The 20319-nt window shown below is 38.8% G+C and overlaps 1 protein-coding gene across 3 annotated transcripts in view; it reads left to right on the top strand.

The window, feature by feature from the left end:
- The first annotated feature begins 12686 nt into the window (after positions 1–12686).
- Tfap2b (transcription factor AP-2 beta) overlaps positions 12687–20319 on the top strand; it is a 28624-nt gene continuing 20991 nt past the window's right edge. Inside the window, exons 1-2 of one of the 3 annotated variants that reach the window (XM_046458585.2) lie at positions 12687–12934; positions 17216–17674. In XM_046458585.2, the coding sequence (XP_046314541.1) occupies positions 12854–12934; positions 17216–17674 (540 nt within the window). In that variant the 5' untranslated portion in view covers positions 12687–12853. Of the gene's footprint in view, positions 12935–15158; positions 16033–17215; positions 17675–20319 lie in introns of those variants that run through there. The other 2 variants (XM_046458586.2, XM_046458587.2) reach the window with 2 other exon arrangements.

Below are 20319 nucleotides of genomic sequence, written 5' to 3'. Positions count from 1 at the left end.
AAAAAGTTTAAAAAGGGCTAGGGTTGTAGCTCAGTTGTTTATCACTCCTTGGTTAAATCCCTGGTACCAAGAACAAAGAAAAGAAGAAAAGAAAATTATGAAGTTACTCCCCAGTATTCTTTCTTCCCATGTTATATTGGTTCACTATAATTATAGATAATGGTGAAATTCGTTGTTACATATTTCTACATGCACACAATATACCAATATTACTTGGTCAGTATCATTCCCTTTATTGTCCTGTACTCTTCCTTTTCCCCTCCATTGTCCTTTTCCTCTACTCTACAGATCTCCCTTGGATTTTCATGAGATCACCTACCACATTTCTTTTCCTTTTTCCTTGGTAGCTTCCATATATGAGAGAAAAAAATGACCCTTCACTTTCTGAGCTTGGCTTATTTCACTTAATGAGATGTTCCCAAGTTCCATTCACTTTCCTGCAAATGACATAATTTCACTCATTGTTATGGCCGAGTAGAATCCCATTGTGTTCATATACCTCATTTTCTTTATTCATTCATTGATGGACGCTTATGTTGGTTCTACAGTTGGCTGTTGTGAATTGTGCTGCTATGAACATGTGTATGCATGCATCGCTATACCAAATGTGCTTTCTTAATGATTGGTGTTGGCTAGGGAAGGTTGGACAAACATACCCTAAACCAGGGTTTCTCAAACTTAGCAGAGCTGTCAGGTTGTTAATTCTTTGTTGCGGAAGTTATCTTACCCATCCTTTGATGTTTGGCAGCATCCCTTGCCTCTACTCTCTAGAAGCCAGCACCACTACCACCTCTTGCCCATTTGTGACAACTGGAAAATATCTCCAGACATTTCCAAATACCTTTAGGTGATCAAGATCCTCGCACCCACACTGAATACTACTGTCTAGATGAAAAGTCAACAGATTAACACAGTTCTGTTTTCTTTCTTTTCTTCCAATTTTTATATTTTGTTTGCTTGTTTGTCTTTTTTCCCTCCATTTTATTTATTTTTCTCCTCCTTCTATTATTCTACTATTTTACTGTCTCTGTTAATGTGAATTATTTTTGCCCTTTTCCAAACCACTAACTCATGGAAATCAGAGAAAATCCGACTCTGTGTCTTGATAAATGCCCATGGTTATAAGGCTAAGAAAGCAGATTTGAAATAAAGTTTTGGCTGAAATACCCCATATACATCCATTACTGACTCTATGCTAACTTTGGGACATTGATTAATTTCTTCCAGCCTTTGCTTCCTCATTTGAGAAACTGAAGTATTCATGCCCTTTTTGTGGAATTTGTGGTTAAAGCTGGGGATGCAGTTTCTTGGTGAGCACAGACTTAGTATGTATGAGGCCTTGAGTTCAATTCCCAGCATATCACACACACACGCACACGCACACACACACACACACAGTGAAAATTAAATTAAACAAGATAAAGTACTTAACTATGCTTGGCTTAGGGCACAAAACAAGGTACAGTCTCAATAAGTTGCCGCTATTATTTAATAGTGTTAGGTTACTAGAGGGAAGGAAGCTATACTTTAATCACAGTAAAGAGATTTTAAGGGTAGCATGAACCATAGTAGAAATTAAAGCATCATTATTAATTGCTATTAAAGCAGGAAGAATCTAATCAGGCTAAAGAAAATAAATATGGAGTAAAAAGAGATAATGCTATTAACTCTTTGTTTCTGTTGGCACAATTAATCCACAAATTGATAGTTTAACAGAAGTGTCTGATAACTGTTTTACATAGAAACTAATGTATTTTTTCAAGTATGAGTTGGTAGTACTAGAGTATATTAAGAATCACTCCAAAAGAAATGACTTCCTTCTTCTATTGGAGACAATAGAATAACTCACCAGATGATAATAATTGTATAAAAATTTTAAGACACTCTGATTTTAAAAGACCAGAATTGGCAGAAGACCTCTGGCCTCTCTTTCTATTCAGGGTCTTTTTTTTATTTCAAGTTGCTTGGGAATAAGGCCACTTTGGAGCCAACACCATCAGCCTGTCTAAAATCATGTTTCTTATTTACTAGTACTGTCCCCATCTCTAGAATTAAAATGAAAAATACTTGCAAAAATAACAGCAACATGAGAAAGACCCATTGCTCAAAGATACTAGGTTACGAATTAGCCATTGTCAACCTTTCATTACAGGTTTGTGAGAATGAGAAAAATTTCTAGAGTTAAGTTGTAAATCCTGAGACATCTCCAAGTAGCTAATAGTTTGCTGCCTGATCCAGCTCTTTCTGTGAGCTCTATTTCCACAGAAAAAGGGCTTAGGAAAGCTGTCATTCAATGTGAAGAAACATTCAATCACAGAATCTGGCCAGTGGAATCTGAGAACCAAAGAGGTAAAAACACCAGCCAAGGCTAAGATAGTATATTTGAGTCCAGGTCAAGGTGAGCCTTCCCATCAGCTTACAATCAAACATATTTCACGTTCCTTGGACCAAAAGCCATGAAGGTGATAAGCTATATGGCCCTGGATATAGGGACCAACCAGCAAGTGGTATCAAGATTTAGAAATTCTCAGGGTGAGACTTTATGGGAGAAAGACAATACTGGCATAGTATGCAAAAAGTCCTCCTAAAAAATGAAGAACCTGGAATCTCTGAATTTATTATGGAACAGGAGGCTCTCCCTCTCCCACACATACACATACATATAATTTACTAGTCACAAATCCTGATTTTTATTAAAAGGAAAAAAAAAGACTTCTAAGCAAAAAAGTAAAATTTGTGGGAACTGGAGTACCTAAGCACTAGATAGAATGTGGTGAATTACTTAAGGCTTTAAGTTAGAAACTATAATACCACTTAATGTAGTTTCATGGTTAATGTCTAAAACACATCTCATCCTATAATGTTTCATTTATTTGATTAAAACAGAATATTTCTTATGAAAACTTTTTCTTCCTAATTTATCTATATGTGTAATGCATTTAAAAAAATTAGGCACTTGAGAAATATGTTAAAAGAACAGGGCTAAGCCACGGGTGGTGTGTCCCATGCTTATAATCTCAGCTACTCTGGTAGATCATGAGTTGGAGGTCAATCTAAGCAACTTAGTGAGATCCCATCACAACAATAAAAAGAACTAGGGGTGTAGTTTAGTGGTAGAGCACTTAGCCTAGCATGACCTAGACTCTGGGCTCCACCCAAAGCACCACTGAAACATGGGGGATGGGGGGAAAGAAAAGAAAAAAGAATGGGCCCCAAGTAGGCATCAAGCTAGAAATATGACCTGACTGAAATTATATCTGAAATATGACCTAATTGAAATCTCAACTTCAACTCATTGGAAGCCTTTAGAAAGTCTTCATGCTGAAAGCTTCATACTTCACATATTGACTCAAATTCTCAAAGCAACCAGTAGGAGAGGATGAAAAACAGATTGGGCCTATGTTTAGTGGAATCTAAAAATGGTTTTTACTCCTTGTTTAGGTTGTGATGATGAGGTTAATAAAATGTTTTATAAAACATCAGGAAAAGAACATTTTTATACTTTCTTTATAAATACTAGTGAAAGTTTTATGAAGAATCTTGACATTCCTCCACAATTAAGGAAAGACTTGGAAAGGATTCCTTCTCTGTTAGTCATGTGCTTAAATTCAAATCACTCAAAAGATTTTTGAGGCTCCCTCAAAGAAGTCTGGTTTTGAGTGTGATCATTGGATAAATCTTCTGCAAAGGATTTATGTCTTTCAAAGATCAAACAAATGTCCCTCAAGAATCTCCCTCGAAAATGAAAACCTTAAAGGTCCTTCATCCATGTCCTAAATAAATAAATTTTCTTTTCTTCATTCTAGGCAGCCATCCACAGGAATCTTATTAAATATGGAAAAAAGTGACAATGACAAAAGCAAAACAATTGAAAATTGATAGACCAACAAAGCTAGTGAGTATAATTACTATGAAGTTATTTCTACAAATAGGAATCAGATAACATGCACTACTTGGAAACATGGGCTCAGTAAATGTGTACAATTCCCCAATCCAATAAGACTTATACAGATGCAGAAATAATGGAATCTCCCACATATATTGCTTAATTTGTAATAACAATTAATCTGAGGCATTCACAATGCAATATCAAGCTGAGCACCTCTAGTAGAATCCCAATGTCTTCGTGTGGATAGGACCACCAGCCCACAGCTAGACAGGTAGACTTCCTGCCCAGCATTACTCTATCCTTTACAGAGGTTGTCCAGGCTCTGCTTTTATCCTCCAGGGACTGGCAGTTCACCACAATCAAGTCTGCTTTTCCAATACTTCAAATTTTTATTCTCATACTGAGTTAAATCTGCCTTCTGGTAACATCTCTCTTTATCTTATTTTGTATCTTTAGAGCTAAAGAGAATTATTTCACCTAAAATACTTTGAGCATTTTTAGACCAGCTACTGCACTATGCACTGGCAGTTTAGTTGTGAACAAGACAGGTAACTTTTCCCTCAGTCTACTACTCCTTCCCCAAGACCCCCTCCAATACTAGCAAACAGCATTCACATGCCCAAGTTCCCATTCCACTTTTTTCAACTCTTTCTCCCCTGAAATGCCTTGAATGATTTTGTTGAATCTGGCTACTATCTTTTAAAGACTTGTTTTTATCAATGACAGTCTTAAATCAACATATCCTGACTGGATAGAACACCTGAGGTACAGTTTGACCAGCACAGAAAAATGTAGGATTACAATTTCCACATATCTGAACCAGGTTTACTACTTCAACCTGGAATTTCACTCAGTAAAAGGTTTATTCATCTGAATAATTTGTTATGCATTATATTTACATGGTTACTATGTTTCAGATATTATAAAGACCATTATTAGTGAAAATTTGGGCTTTTTTTTTTCTTTTTTTTTTTTTTTTGTACCAGGGATTAAACCCAGGGGCACATAACCTTTGAGACTGAACCACACTCTCAGCCCTTTTTTCATATTTTATTTTGAGACAGGGTCTCACTAAATTGCTCAGGGCCTCACTAAGTTGCTGAGGCTGGCTTTTTGAGTCACTGGGATTACAGCGTGCCTCACCATGCGCAGTAAAACTGGGCATTTTTCATATCTTCTCTTGACAGTCCATGAGCCACCTTGCTCATATTTTTGAGACTTTTAGTTTTGTTTTATTACAGATTTTAGGATTTGTCCTTGAGTATTAGTTGGTCAAAATATTTTTTTTTAAATTTTCATCCTGTAATCCAATTTAGACATTGTTCTCTCCAATGTTTAGTACCTGAAATATAATGAACATGCCTTTTAATTCTTTTTCCAAGTCAGCAATTTTGTAAGCAATATTAGAAAGAATAAGGCTAAGACAAAGTCCTATGGCCAATGAGCTATTAAAACTACTGACTCAAATTGTTTTTCATTAATGATCAAACTCATTGGGATAGAATTATTCAAATAGTTACAAATCTAAGATAGAAATAGTATATATAGCTGGGCATGTTGGCTCTTGCCTGTAATCCAGCAACTTGGGAGACAGAGGCAGAAGGATCACAAGTTGGAAACTAGCCTTGGCAACTTAATGAGACCCTGTTTCAAAATTAAAAAAAAAAAAAAAAAAAAAGGTCTAGGGATGTAGTTCAGCAGTAAAGTACTCCTGGGTTTAATTCCCTGTGCCCCCACAAAAAAGTACAAGAAAAAATAGTGTATACAATATTCTGAGCACTTTCTTTATACTTAAGACTGTGTATATATTCCATAAAAGGAATATGTTTCATATAAATAAATCGTGGCTCAGGGAAGTTAACCATTATCCTATAACCAAGAGGATAAGTGGCAGATTTCAAATTCACACACATCTGTCCTGCTCCAGATTTCATGTCCTTCATTAAAAGGGGGATTACATCCAAATACCATATCATCAAACAAACTCAGATAAGAGAGCTAATAAGAAAACTTCAAAATGTTTTCATGAGGTCCAGAGACACTGTGTCTCCAATACTCAGCATATAAATTTATAACAAAAGGAAAGAACACATGGAATGGTTCCCATAGATCTCTTCTTTTCCTTCCAGAGTTCATATCGATATTAGTGACACATTGACAACCTAAGCTACCATTTTTCTGGGGAAGACTCTAGGTGAAATTTCTAATAGCTACTATCTATTTCTCCCCTTCTGAAAAATGAAGTATTATTCAGTCTTTAGTGTTGAACATTGCTTACATTCTGCACACTTCATCAAATACCACTGCCCATGATTTCAAGATCAAACTTTTAATATGCTAAGACATAATTTTTCTAGATTTAGATTTTTTTAACAGTACGTATGAAATACAAACTATTAAAATAATATCCTCTTCCCTCAAGCTCTGTGCTTTGGTCTAGATATTTGTGTCCCCCCAAAATTCTTACATTAAAATCTAAACCTGAACATGTATTAAGAGGTGAGGCCTTTGGAAGGTAACTATAACCCAAGGGATTAGAACATTTATAAAAGAGACTCAAGGGACCTTATTTGCCCTCTTTGCCCTTCTACTATCTGAGGAAATACAGCAGATGCCATCTATGAGGAAGGAGACCTCACCAAACACTAAATCTGCTGGCATCGTGTTCTTGAACTTTGAAGCCCCTGGAACTGTCTGCAATACATTACTATTGTTTAAGTGTAAGATATTTTGTGTTGGGGAAGGTTGGCTATGCATAAGAAATTACAATAACTGCAAACAACAAAAAAGGAGAGGAAAAAAGAAATAGAAAATGGTCCAAAGCACAACATAAAAACTCTAAAATTGAGGGCTGGAAATGTACATCAGAGGCAAAGCATGTGCAAGGCCCTGGGTCCAATCTCAAGTACCAAAAAAAATAAAGTATAAAAAACAAAAATTTAAAAGTTTTTTTTTTTACATTCTTCCCTAATAACAGCATAATTAAAAGGAATGAATGGCCATCTTTCTTATACCTAAACTGGAAGGTATTGCAGATCTGTAAAGTATTTGGTTAAAGCAGCCCAAACAGACTGAGACACTATATTCTTATCCTTTCATTGTTTACTTTATTCTAAGGTCATATTACTAAAAATTCTTTTGTGATCAGTATTTATCAAAAAATCGGGGACAATTCTGTTAAACTCTTCCACCACAGGGTCTCAAGGAGCTAAGATTTTGCTGCCACAACTTCAGAAAAAAAAAAAAACTTTTTATTTAAAACTTTTCATTAATTACCAATTGATACTTTCATAAATGTCATTTATATTCATGAATGTCAACTTTAAGGAAGAGATTTAAATTCTCATTTTATAAATAAGAAAACTGTTACCAAAAAAAAGGCCAAAGGACTTGTCCAAGGAAACATAGCTCATAACTGAATGGGAAAAAAAAAAAAAAAACCTGTCTTACACTAAAAAATAAATAAATAAAGTCATAAAATAAGCATTATTCTCTATTTTTATCAAAGTGCATAAATGTGAATTTTAGGAAGTAGTTCCAATGTAATGCTAATTTCTCCCAAATGTCCCTTTACTTATAAAATACTTCAGCTCTGATGTTTTACATTGTATGTGTTTATTCATGCTTTAAAGGTTATATTTCTGCTCTCCATCTTTCCAAGCCTTTATTTGCAAATTTTTTTTTTACTCACAGATATGTATTGGTCTATTGGTTGCCTTTTGAAACAAAATTGTTTAGTGTTCTCACCCTTCAAGATCACTCTTTCTTAAAGCAATAACATGCAAAATGTCCACAATGGTGGAAGCACCTGTCCTCTTGCATTAGTCATGGCAGAGGAGACACACCTCTCCCATATTTTGTGAAATATCCTTGGTACCAAAAACCACCATTCTATGGTTGTTTGCATCATTTATTCCAGCCCTCCATCTTATATTCTTTAACCCCTTTATCTCCAAGAGATAAAAACTGAAAAGTATCCCACTGGCCATTTGGCACCCTCAAAATTAATCAGAAAAGTCATCAAAATATTTAATAAAATTTTAATTTCTTCTCATAAGTTCAAGAGAACATAATTTTCTCTTGAACAATTATTATTGTCACACTTACAGGCAATTTCAACTCAATGTTACTCTGAAAATTCACAAATATAGCATTGATTAATATTATGATTAAAATATAAAATTTTTCTATTTGGTATTGGCCTCAATCTATATAATCATGAAGAATTAATCTAGAGATAATTTTACCTGTAATTAATTTATTAAATATTGTTATGCAAGTATTAATTGCTCCTATATTTGTTTCAAAAAATCACTCAAACCTATTAGTATCAAAGCCCTATAGAGCTGAGGGCAAGGTGCTTGTCATTTCACCCACTCAACAGCAAGTTTTTTAAACTGATGTTAAAATATATAACAGCCAGGCATGGTGGCGCACACTTGTAAACCCAGGGGCCTGGGAGGCTGAGGCAGAAGGATCACAAGTTTGAGGCCAGCCTCAGCAACTTAGCAAGCCTTAAGCAACCTAGTAAGGTCCTGTCTCAAAATTAAAAAAATAAATTAAAAGGGCTGGAAATGTGGCTCAATGGTTAAGCACCTCTGAGTTCAACCTCTGATATATATATATATATATATATATATATATATATCACATATACACATACATACACACATGCACACACACACACACACATATATATATATATTTGTTTTATATATTATATAATACAAAAAAAAAAAAAAATATATATATATATATATATATATATATATATATATATATATATATATATATAAACAAAGATTCTGTCACAATAAAAAGTAGAGTAGTAACATCTTACTGACCAACCCTACGAACATTAATGCTTCTGATGGGTAAGGGCAGAACAATATTGGAGTTAAATTGGAATGAGTCAGTGCTTTTTTCTTCCTTTTTTTTTCTTTTTGCCTATTTATAAGTCCAGGCCAAAAAATGACCCTGAAAAACCTTAATAATCTAAAATTACTGTTTTACTAACTTCAGAAGGAAGGAACAAAGGCAGCATCATGATACTGTGGGAAAAGTACTGAGTATCTGTTTAGAAGACCTAAGTTGGGGCTCCTAACCTCCAGTTTCTAGCCAGAAACAAATGCAAGTTCCTAGCCTAGAAACCTCCACTTTCCTGAAACCCAACTCAGTGTTTTGAGAAGATGTTGTTTATAAAGCTGTTTACAAAGAAATTGCATTGCATATTATTTCTTTCACGAGTGTTATTTTAATCACAATCCTTCCTATTTCATAGATCAGTACACTGAGCTTCAGTCTATTAAATAAATTTTCCCATTTTTATCCTAGGATAAAAAGAGTCAGGGCCCAAGTTAGTACTTCTAAGTCGTAGCTTTTCTTACTTTGTTATCTTTGTGTTTGGGAAGATGGAAAAGGGAAACCCGGGGAGACTATGCAATAGAGAAAAAGAAAAATGGTCCATCCGTATGTACAAAGGGAAATGGCCATAGATGCCAAGACAAGAAGAGTGAACGGAAATTAAAGAGATTCAAATAATTCATAATTATACTTTTAAAAGAAAAAAGGAATGAAAGTGCTAAAAGTTAACTGCGATTTAATGTCATCATATTTTTGCTAACCTTATAGAAAATCATAAACCGACTCCAAAAGCTGCCAGCAGAGGGCTCCATGCTAGGTGGATTTGCTTTCGCTTTTTGGTTCCTACATTTATTGGACAATATTCCGTCTGAGATTGAAAAAAAAAAAAAAAGAGGGTATTATTAACTTTCTGCTGTTATAAACGAAAATAAATATGGATGAAAGGGGTAAATACAGTTATAACTATCAAAGATGTCTCAAGCTCTTCCGCCAGGTGAGCGAGCCTGTGCGTGCCCTGAAAAAGAAATTGGAGCGTTAAGGCAAGGAGAAATCCTGGTGAAAATGCATATCGTCGTCTTTAACTTTCTTTCGAACTCCAGAGTTGCTTTGCCTTTGCGATTGCATTTACTGTGAACTTGCGTGAATCTTTTTCTACGTCACGTGAATGCGTGCTAATAGCGAAATGTAATAGAATGGCACAGCAAGAGAGACCTGTCCAAGTTAGGATAAATTATCTCAGTAGAGATTGATTTTTTAGGTATTTGAATTTTTCACATGTTGAAACATGTGAAAATTAGTAGATGCAATAACAAATGAACGTTTGACATACTCGTGGTAATAAAGGGTTTTAAAAGCCGGGAAAAAAAAAAAATCACCGAAAAAGAAATGAGCGACCTTTCAGAGTTTGCGTCTATAAAATCCCGACAGAGGGCGATGTTGCCCGTTCAATGACTTAGGGAACGCACCGGGGGGAATGGTTTTCCTTAAAATTTCTAGGATTTTTCGAATAATGTCCACGTCAAAAAATTAACTAGGACTTTTATTATCGATATGTATTTCTTTGAGTGATTCTACATATATGTGCATGACTGCATATAATTTTAGGTTTGTGTTTCATTCTTAATAAAATCGGATTTATTCTTTTTAATTGCCTGAAGATTTAAAATAAATGTTAGTCAAATGTTTCACGATTTTTTTACATTTTTAAAAACCTAATATTACCATAAAATAAAATACATACAAAAATTTAAAATTATACATACATAAGGTTATAAATAGTCATACTAACACAATACATTATATTTTAAAGTTTTATATATAAAATGATCTCTAGAGGTTGTTTTGTTTTATTAAACTTTACCGTTTATTTCAGATTAATCAATGACATAAAAAGTGATTGAAATGTGTTAAAGGTATTTAGAAAGATTTAAGATTTTTTCCAAATACTTTTTTTATTTGAGCTGAGATGATCTTTAGATAATATAAAGAATTTGTTGGTTTGAAAAGGAGAAGACATTTTTCCCCATTAATGAGTTTGTGACTACGGATTGGAATTTTCAAGTCTATAGCGTTTGTGTTTCAATATATTGATCTGGGACTGACTTCAGTTCTAGAAAGGTGTGTGGAACTCATTTTAAGTCCCATAACATAATGAAATTAGGAAGAATGTTTTTCCATCTCCTAACTAGCTCTCCAAGCAAAAAAGAAAGTCTTCGCCTGTGTTCCTAGTGGAAAACCTGTGCAGATTCTGTGTACTTTAACATGTTAATACTTAAAGAAGAAGGAAGGAAGGAGAAAAGAAAGAAGGCATGAAGGAAAGAAAAGAAGGGAGGCAGAAAGAAGGAGAGAGAGAAAAAAGAAAAAAATGAAGAAAGGAAAGAAGGATGTATAGCAGGACAGAGGAAAGAAAGGAATAAGAGAGAAGAAGGAAGAAAAGATAAAACATAAAAATCAGAACTGGAAACATAGAAAAAGGTTTATTAAGTTCCCGTTGAAGCACCTTTATGTTTCTCTCCTTTGACTTATGGCAAAAATAATCAAAATCTGCAGAATTGTTCATTTTGTCCTACATGAAGCATCTCCTCCGTTTTTATTGAATCCGTATTCACTGTGGTTGTCAGGAGCCCTCTGTTTGAGAAGTGTCTGTCTGTGCTGGACCACCGCAGCGCCCAGCAATTGCAGATTTAAAGACAATCACCCTTTGCAGATTCACTCTTATCAGGTTTAATAACTTCCACCTCAAATTGCCCCAACACTCCTTCCCTCCTGCCATTTATTTTCTGCCCCAGGGGCAAAGATCTTCCCCAGTGCCACCCTTCTGGCTGTAGGGAGTCTTCCTGCCGCACCCTGGAAGGCAGTAGAAAAACAGGGGGTGGGAAAAAAGGGATAAGTGAGTATCTATTTCCTGATAAATTAGAAACCAAGTATCTGAAAGAACACCTATTTATGAGGTTTGGTTAACTTTGTTCTTGTTGTTATTTATGCTTTCCTTTACAAAATATATGAGCCACTTTATTAAGAAAAATATCTTTTAAAAAAATACGCCAAAACCTCTTGACAGCCTAATTTTTTTTCATTATATCCTTGAAGAACATACAGCCTAAATCTTCTCAAAGATTTATATGACTATTTCTTGACTCTTCATGATTAAAACCACTTACAAAGTGATAGACAAGAGATGTAAATATAAAATGTCCTATGCTTCTGTGAAGAAGGCTCAAAATTAACATTATATGAGCATGTGGATTTGTTGCTTCTAACATCTGAAAACAAAAAGTTCATAAAATGGAGACTCCAGCCAAAAGGAATGATGCATGAAACACGTTGAAAATGCATACTACAAACTCTGAATCAACAAGCAGTATAGACTAAGGTATTCAGAAAATTGCTAAAGTTTCCAAATATGTTAAGCAAAATGACAAAAAAAAAAAAATACTTGAAATGGTCCCTGTGGTAGTTAGCTTTTTTGTTCCATAGTGACAAAGTTAAAAAAAAAAAAAAAGTTGTATAATCATCAATACATAGAGCCTTTTTAAAAAATCACCAAATCCAGTTTTCAAATACTCTCCTCCTGTACACACATAGATAAGAGATTTGTGTTTAAAAAGCTCAGTAATGCCCCCCCCCCTTTAAAAATCTACATAGAAAATTAGAGGACTGATGGCCTCTGGTTTCTCATTATGAATTGTTGAAGATTTTAGTCAGTGGCTACAATGATTCATCATTTTTAATATAGAGGTTTTAAAATGTATTTATCAATCACCCTGGATAACTATTTCTCTTTTAAATGCACATTTAGTGTCTGTAGACTCTGTATGACCCATAGGTGCTTATATAACTAAATGTGGGTATCTGAGTGTAAATGCGTGTTTATGATTTTTTATAATATATATGTCTGTGGGTTGCATCTAACTCCTGTGTGTGCAATACTGTTTTTCTTTCTGCTGAGGCTTACTTCTCCAGCCTATTGTTTGAGACAACAGATATAAGTTGCGATGGGAGAGGAGCGTCGGATTTGGTGTGTATCCCCCATTTCCAATTATAGATGGATCATTACAGACAGCGGAGTCCTGAGAAGCCAGACATCTGCTCCTCACATGAATGCACTCACCTCCTAGAGACCAGGCTGCCATCATGCTCTGGAAGCTCGTGGAGAATGTCAAGTACGAGGATATCTATGAGGTGAGCCGACACCCCCAGATGCATTTTAGAGCTTTGCAGACAGAGAATTTGAGCTTCTTGACACCCCAACTGATATATATTTTTAAGCGATTTACTCGTAGATTTCCGGTTGCTTTTCTCAGCGTTCTTTAACTTTTAGAAAGACTCTGGGAGACTTCGCTATTCTGAAAAAGAACTTTTAAGTTTGAAATCTGGCAACTTTAATTTAGGAGCTATTTTTCTTTTCTTTTCTTTTTCTCTCTTCTCCTCCTCCCCCTAGGTTATGATGGGGAATGTGGTGCTACTTGATGTGGGTAAACTGTCAGAGAAAACAGAGATTCAGGTGAAGGCAGGCGCTCTTCTCGTTTTGAGTATGGGAGAGAATTGAGTTTTCAAGCCTCTTTCATAACAGACTCAGGCTTTTAATTTTTATTTTCAATAAAATTTCTGAAATTGTAACAAGCAGATCCAAGTGCAGGACTGAAAATTAGAGGGGGAGAGGTAAAACAGACGGATGCATGGATGGATAGATCACAATATAAGGAGCCGTAGCCGACAATTTATTATTATTTTTTTGTTGTTGTTTTCTTGTGTTTTGCTTATTTGCTGGTCAGTGGATCCAAAGAGAGATCTCAGATTCACTATGTTTGGGCACTTTTAACGAAATCTTTTGCCCAGGTTCTGTGCACTCGATTATCTCCTCGGAGGCTAGCGCAACGCCTCTCGGGCTGGAGAATTTGCGCGCCGCAGAGCCGGAGCCTGACGCCTCCGCGGGGCCCGACCGCGCTCCCCCATGCCCTTTTCCATCTCGGGCTAGGATTGACGCGGCGGCCGCGAAGCTCCATGGCTAACGAGAGAGGCGGGCGTCCGGGCGGGGCGCAGGGCGCGAGGCGGGACGGGAAGGGACGGCAGGCCGGGCCCGCGGAACCTTGTTCGGGGGAGGAATAGCCTGGGAGACCTCCAGTTGGGAGCGAGGGAAAAGGCCGAAGCGAAAGCTCGGAGGAGACGTCGAATGAGGGAAGAAGAAAGGCAGTAAAGCCTCGAAAAGGGCGTTTAGGAAACGGCCAACCGGAGTTAGGGAAGGGTGGGGGAGGTCAAGCGGACGAGAGAGGCAGTGGAGATTTTAAAGAGGAAAAAGTTGGAGAGAAGAGGGCAGAAGAGAAGCACATCCCCAGGCAACAGGAACTGGGCAAAGCCCGGTTGGACCAAGCGTTTGTGTCGGGACGCAGAGGCTCCCCAAAGGGCCGGGCAAGAAACCTGCAGCTCCAGGATGACTCTTGAAAGACCGGCGGGAATCGCCTTGTGGATGTTAAAAGTGGGCGACTCGTCCAAGCCGCCGGCCGGCTTCTTTCCGAAGCCGCTTGCCCAGGGCTAACAAGACAGCCTGGGGCTCCGACGAGCATTCCGCAAGCAGCGCCCAGCGCCCGCGCCCAGTGTCCCTCACTTCCTGCCGTCCCTAAATCCTAATTTTGGTTGTGTTGTGAGAGACAGAGAGAGCGAGGGAGAAGAGAGAGAAAAAGATTCTTCTTTCTGTTGAATGATGATTGGGTTTTCCCTTTCCTCGTTATGGTTGTGTATTGACTGTAGCGAAGAGACGCGCCTCCGCGCCTGGTGGGGTTTGTTTCGGTTCTGCCTCCTTTTCTTTCCTTAACAGGCGGGATAATAGTAAAGTCGAGGGCATTAGAACTATGAACACCCAAAGTAGACGTGATATTGGAAGGGCTGGGGCCACCGTGTAAATAGCTCTGGGTATAGGCAGAGGGATTAAAGTAATCAGAGTAACACTCCTTCTTTGATTATGAAAAATAAAACGGCTAAATGGGAAAGGAGGGAGGGAGAGAAGAGAAAGGGAGGGAGAGAGGAAAAGGGAGGGGTGAAGTGGAGGGGGAAAGAGAGGAGAGAAAGGGGGAGGGAGAAAAGAGAGAAGGAGAGAAAGAATATCGAAGGTATTCCTGGGTGCCTAAATTTTATACTCAAAAACCAGGAGAACCCTCCGTTTGTTGGAAGGAGCCTATTTAAGTCTGGACTAGGGTTGAACTTTAACAGAAATGGCAGTCAGGCCAGTTGAACGGGTTCTTGAAACATCCAAAAAGGTTTTCTGTTGCCCCTGGCTTTGCCTGGAAAGGATAAGTTTAGTATACTTGAAGATTGATCGTGTATATTTTAAATGGAGGTAAAAATTGCAGGCTATCTGAACACTAAAGAGGAAAAGTCTGCCCAAGGATTAAAAGCCCCCATCCTTACCTCTGTTTTTTTTTTTTTAACTCAGCATAATCTTTCACATTCAGTGAAAGTCTGCAAATGTCACCGTAAATAACTGTGTCCACCAATTTACTTTTATCTTCCCTCCAAATGAGGAGTCAATGCCTTTTTATTTTGGTTTTTAATCTGCTTCACACAAAGCATCCAGGGCGATCACTTCTTCCCATTAGGAAAGTCTCCTTATACAAGGATACCTACATTCTGAACAAGCCCTCAGTGCTGCTTTCCCTCACTGGCTTGTCCAAAGGAGCAGAGGCTGCCTTGCGCGTGTCCCGGCTCAGTTAATTGAAGTTCTGCCTCTTTCCTGCTAAACTTTTTCCCCAGTCTGCCTTTGCCAGCCCCCTCGTCTGATTACATCTAGTAATTCTCCACTGAATGAACGTCATTTACAATAGTAGGGGAGCTCTGCGCTCGCTGCTGCTTCACGCTCCATTTGTCCTCCATTCTCCCTTTAAAGTACTCGTGTAATATTAATAGTCATGAATATCAATTATTATGAGGCGGTGTAGGCAAGCGGAGGGAGGAAGGGGCGCCGGAGCAGTCTGAGCCCAGCTTCGGGTGGAAGAGGACTGCATCCCAAGCCCCGAAGAACCGCAGAAGAAAAGAGGCCAAAAACACAGCAAGACACAGATGAACGATTCTATCTGTGTGTGACAGGCATCGCGAATCTTGTTGGAGGGGGGTATTTTTTTTTTTTTTTTTTTGATGGCTTGTCCTGGAAACACCTCAAGCTCAGCTCTTGTGTCCAGTTTACTTCTCTACCGGACTCCTTGATTTTTTAAAAAAAATCATTGTTTGATTTTGAGCAGTAACCAGGCTTTTTTTTCCAGATGTTAGTCCACACCTATTCATCCATGGTGAGTTTGGATTCACGTTGTACCAGAATTGCATGCTCTTTCCTCTCACTGTCTCTCTGTCTCTGCATCTCTGTATGTGTGTGTGTGTGTGTGTGTGTGTGTGTATCTCACTTTCTATCCCTCTGTCTTCCTTTGAGCGCCTTTGGCTTGGTAATTTAGCACCATAATTGGACGAGGCTGCAGCTGCTTCTCTCTGCATTGTGTGTTCTCAGTCTGAGCTCCATGAGTCAGCTGGGAGGGGGGGAGGCTGAACCAAAAACTTTTTATTTGCCATTGCAGTTTGGAAATTTAGGTGGCCCTTTCTGCAAAAAGAATCATGGGGACTTTACCATGGTATTAACACAAAGAAGAGGGAGAATCTTAAAGTGCCCCCAATACGCCTCCCCCTTCTCTTTTCACTTGGCTTACACTCCAAAAAAGACCAAGAATAAGTTGTTTGGGTTTTTCCCCCCTCCCAACTTCAGGTTCTTCATTTTAACACCCTGAAGTATAATAATATTCAATATAGAAAAGCAAGCTAAGAAATAACTCCTGCAAACCACAACTCAATTTAACGTGGGCTTAGGATATGATTTCAAATGAGATCCGTTTCAATCAAACAGTATTTAAGTTATTTAATTCCTCCTGGGGAGGGAGGGGTGATTGAGAACTCAGATCAGGCAGATTCTTCAGAGGTCTTGGAATCACCAGGTTGGGAAAGGGATTCCTGATTAGCCAGCTGTATTGCCAGTGATGGCAGAAGTTGGTTTTTAAACAGGGGAGCAGCACAGACATTTGATTTCTATTTTGTTATGTTTGGATCTCTGGGAGAGTTAGGAAAAAAAATAGCTTAAAACATGCAGAAGAGCAAACACTATATATGTAAGTCTCCTACTTTTAAAATTAAGACATTTAACTAATGTTCACACAGTTCCTTTACTCTCACCCCTCTGCCTGCTTTGCACTCCCAAAAGAAGGCTCAAATGTTGGTTAGTGGGTGATCCTCCTTTTCTTTCCTCCCCAAAGCCTCCCATTTGGAATTGCTGAAATCATGTGGCCCAGAGTCAACTTAGGGTCCAAGTTTCAGACTCCTGCTTCCCCTGTCCCTGGAAGGCTTACAGGAGTAGCCAGGCTTCTCCATTTGTCCCTTGTATTTTTTTTTCTTTCTTTCTCTTTCTCTCTCTCTTCCTCTCTTCGCTCCCAGGACCGGCACGATGGCGTCCCGAGCCACAGCTCGAGGCTCTCTCAGCTGGGCTCGGTGTCCCAAGGACCTTACTCAAGCGCCCCGCCGCTGTCCCACACCCCATCATCGGACTTCCAGCCGCCCTACTTCCCGCCTCCCTACCAGCCGCTCCCCTACCACCAGAGCCAGGATCCTTACTCTCACGTCAACGACCCCTACTCCCTGAACCCACTGCATCAACCCCAACAGCACCCCTGGGGGCAACGGCAGCGGCAAGAAGTGGGTTCGGAAGCCGGCTCTCTCCTGCCTCAGCCTCGGGCCGCCTTGCCCCAACTCTCCGGCCTTGATCCTCGGAGGGACTACCACTCGGTCCGCCGGCCGGACGTGCTGCTTCATTCGGCTCACCACGGCCTGGATGCGGGCATGGGTGACAGCCTCTCCTTGCACGGCCTCGGCCACCCTGGTATGGAAGACGTCCAGGTAATTACAAACAAACAAGACAATAATAAATAACGAATGCCTCGGGACGGGTAAGAGCAGGGGAGGGGCAGCTTTGTCTCCTTTGAAGGAAGTTGTTTTCATCTTTAGAACAGGACAAGCTGGACAGGACATATATAACCATGCACGTGTATATGTATATATACATACAGCAGCAGTTTCTGGAGGTCTATTTGTGAAAGCCAGAATCACTTGGAACTTAAATCAGGAAAGAGACAAAATATATGAGTTTTTATAGTTTAGGATCATTAAAATCAAAACTAATGTTCTTCTCTTGCCTCAGCTGCCCAACTCCTGCAAATTTTCTTCTTGCTTTGTGTGAGCAAGCTTGGCATGCTACTTACCCCACCCCCACTATCACACCACTATACACACCCCATAGTGGGCCTGTCCACTGACTTAGCAGGTGAAGACCTGGATGCCTAGCATGAAAGTGCAAGGACTCCTTCTCTGTAGGGTCCAGAAGTTCCTGCTGGATTTGCAAAGATTTAACTAAGCATGACAATTCACATTGGAAGAAAGTCAGGAGCTGTTTGTTTAAGCCAGGTCTTGCTTTGAATTTCCCACAAAGTGCAGAGTCCTTTCCCAAGATAAGATTTCAAAGTCCTTATCCAAGGATTGAATATTTGTAGGGGACAGACACAGAAAGCCACAAATTGGTTTGGGAGTCTATGAAGACAGATATCATTTTGGAGATTCTTTTCACTTCTTGGTCCATTAAATGACTGTGACACAATATAATCCACCTTCCTCTTGGGTCCCTTGGTTCTCCCATTAATACTCTTCTCTCCCGAATGCCAATATCCCAGTTGAAAGGGTATCACGTGTTTATTTCTTAAAACAAAAGACTCAAAACACTCCCCCACCCACCATTCCATATGCAACCTACACAATGGAACCTGATTTGCAAATACTTGTTAAACTAAACAAAGAAACATCAAAGAAATGATTCCTAAAAACTGTCTGGGTGATTCTGAGAAGGTTCCCCTTCCCCATTTAAATAATCTACAGAAAAGATAAATATAGCTGAAGGGTATTTAATTGACACTTGGATCTCATTGGCATAGTTGTATATATTATACATCATTCTATACTTACATCTGAAGTAGAGCAAAATGAAAAGGGAAAAAGAATAGGGTATGCCATTCGTTCTTTGCCTAGTTGAAAACAATATAAAATGTGACAGCAACAAATGCTGTCTCTGTATGGTCTATGATGGCTTATTGTTTTAAAAGAAACTCGGTTATTTATTATTTAAGAAAAAAATTACCTGAAAAAAATTACCTGATTTATGGCTGGATTTACCCACTGTAATAAGAGTGATGGTTTGTTAATTTAACCAAGCTTGACTATCCCTGTTTGGAGATATTGCTCATTTTGGAATATCACATGAGAAAGGAAATATATCATAGTTTTTTTTTTAATGCATTGGGGTAACGTGTGTCTCAGGGGGAAAAGTTTTTAAATTAACCTTTCCGAGTATGGTTCAAAGTGCTGAATAATGAAAGTGGATCAACTCATCACCATTACTCTTGGTGGTGCTAACACCAGCCATGTTACTTCCACCCTGCTGGCCAAGGGGATTGGGCTCAGGCAACTGAATTTTTTTCCTCTAAAGAGGGAGATTTCTTTGGAGTTACTTTTTTAGGGCCAGAATTGGGAGGTGTTTTGAGTATTTTTCAGAATATAAAGAGTGAGTGCAAAACAAAGTCAGATACATGAGCATTTCAGAAAATATCCTTATCAAAGCATGGGAAAGGATTTAGAGTGTTTGTGTGAACAGATCATTGTTGCTGTCTAGAATGGAGACTGCAGAGGTAGAGAAAGCTTAGAAAAGAGTCCTCTCATGCTCTGTGCTCCACCTGATTCCTCACCTGTTCTTTCTCCAGCTTCATCCCAGTCCATGGCCTGCAAGGTGGCCTGCAAGGTGTCCTGCAGGACCTTCTCAGGACAGCCCTCAGTGCAGAGATTGCAGGGAATACACCCAGTGCTTGTCCTAAGGAATAAATAATCTGTGCAGGGATGGTCCCTATCTCATTCTCCATGACAGACCTCCTGTCTGAGATTGGCACAACATAGGGAAGGTGAAAAAGACAGAAGAGGCTGGGTACATAGGATCAGACACCCAAATCGAGACTGCAATTTGTCTGCTCCACTTGCAAGTTAGGGATCTGGAGTTTGGGAGCTTAAGTTCCACAGGCCTATCTGGATTTCAATATTCCTTGAAGCTACCTTCAGAATGGGTTGGCTGCACCAGTCTGGTCTGTATTCCTCTAGTACTTAAAAGGGACAAGAGAGTTCCTTGGCCTGCACCTCAGAATCACTTGTTCTATCTCAAAAGCCTGATGTTTATGTGTGTGCATGCCTCTGTGTGTGTGTGTGGGGGGGGGGGGGGGGTATGGATACTTCCAGCCAAAGACCAGACAGACCTGGAGGGTATTGCCCAGGCCTGTGGGTCGAGGGTTGGGGGATGTTGTGTGACCCAAAGGCACACACGCAGGGCCACCGCCCTGTGAGAGAAGAGAAGGAGAACTAATTAACCAAATGCTTCTAATATTTTTTTAAATGAAACTATAAAACCCTGTCAATTTCTATTTCAATTTACTCACTGGGGCTATTAAACTAGC

Source organism: Marmota monax, unplaced genomic scaffold (assembly GCF_021218885.2).
Source record: "Marmota monax isolate L192 unplaced genomic scaffold, Marmota_monax_Labrador192_F-V1.1 WCK01_AAM20220418_F8-fsc00191, whole genome shotgun sequence".
In the NCBI taxonomy this organism is placed as follows: domain Eukaryota; kingdom Metazoa; phylum Chordata; class Mammalia; order Rodentia; family Sciuridae; genus Marmota; species Marmota monax.
Note: the sequence above shows the minus strand (reverse complement) of the source record. Positions and strands in the feature narration are given on the sequence as shown.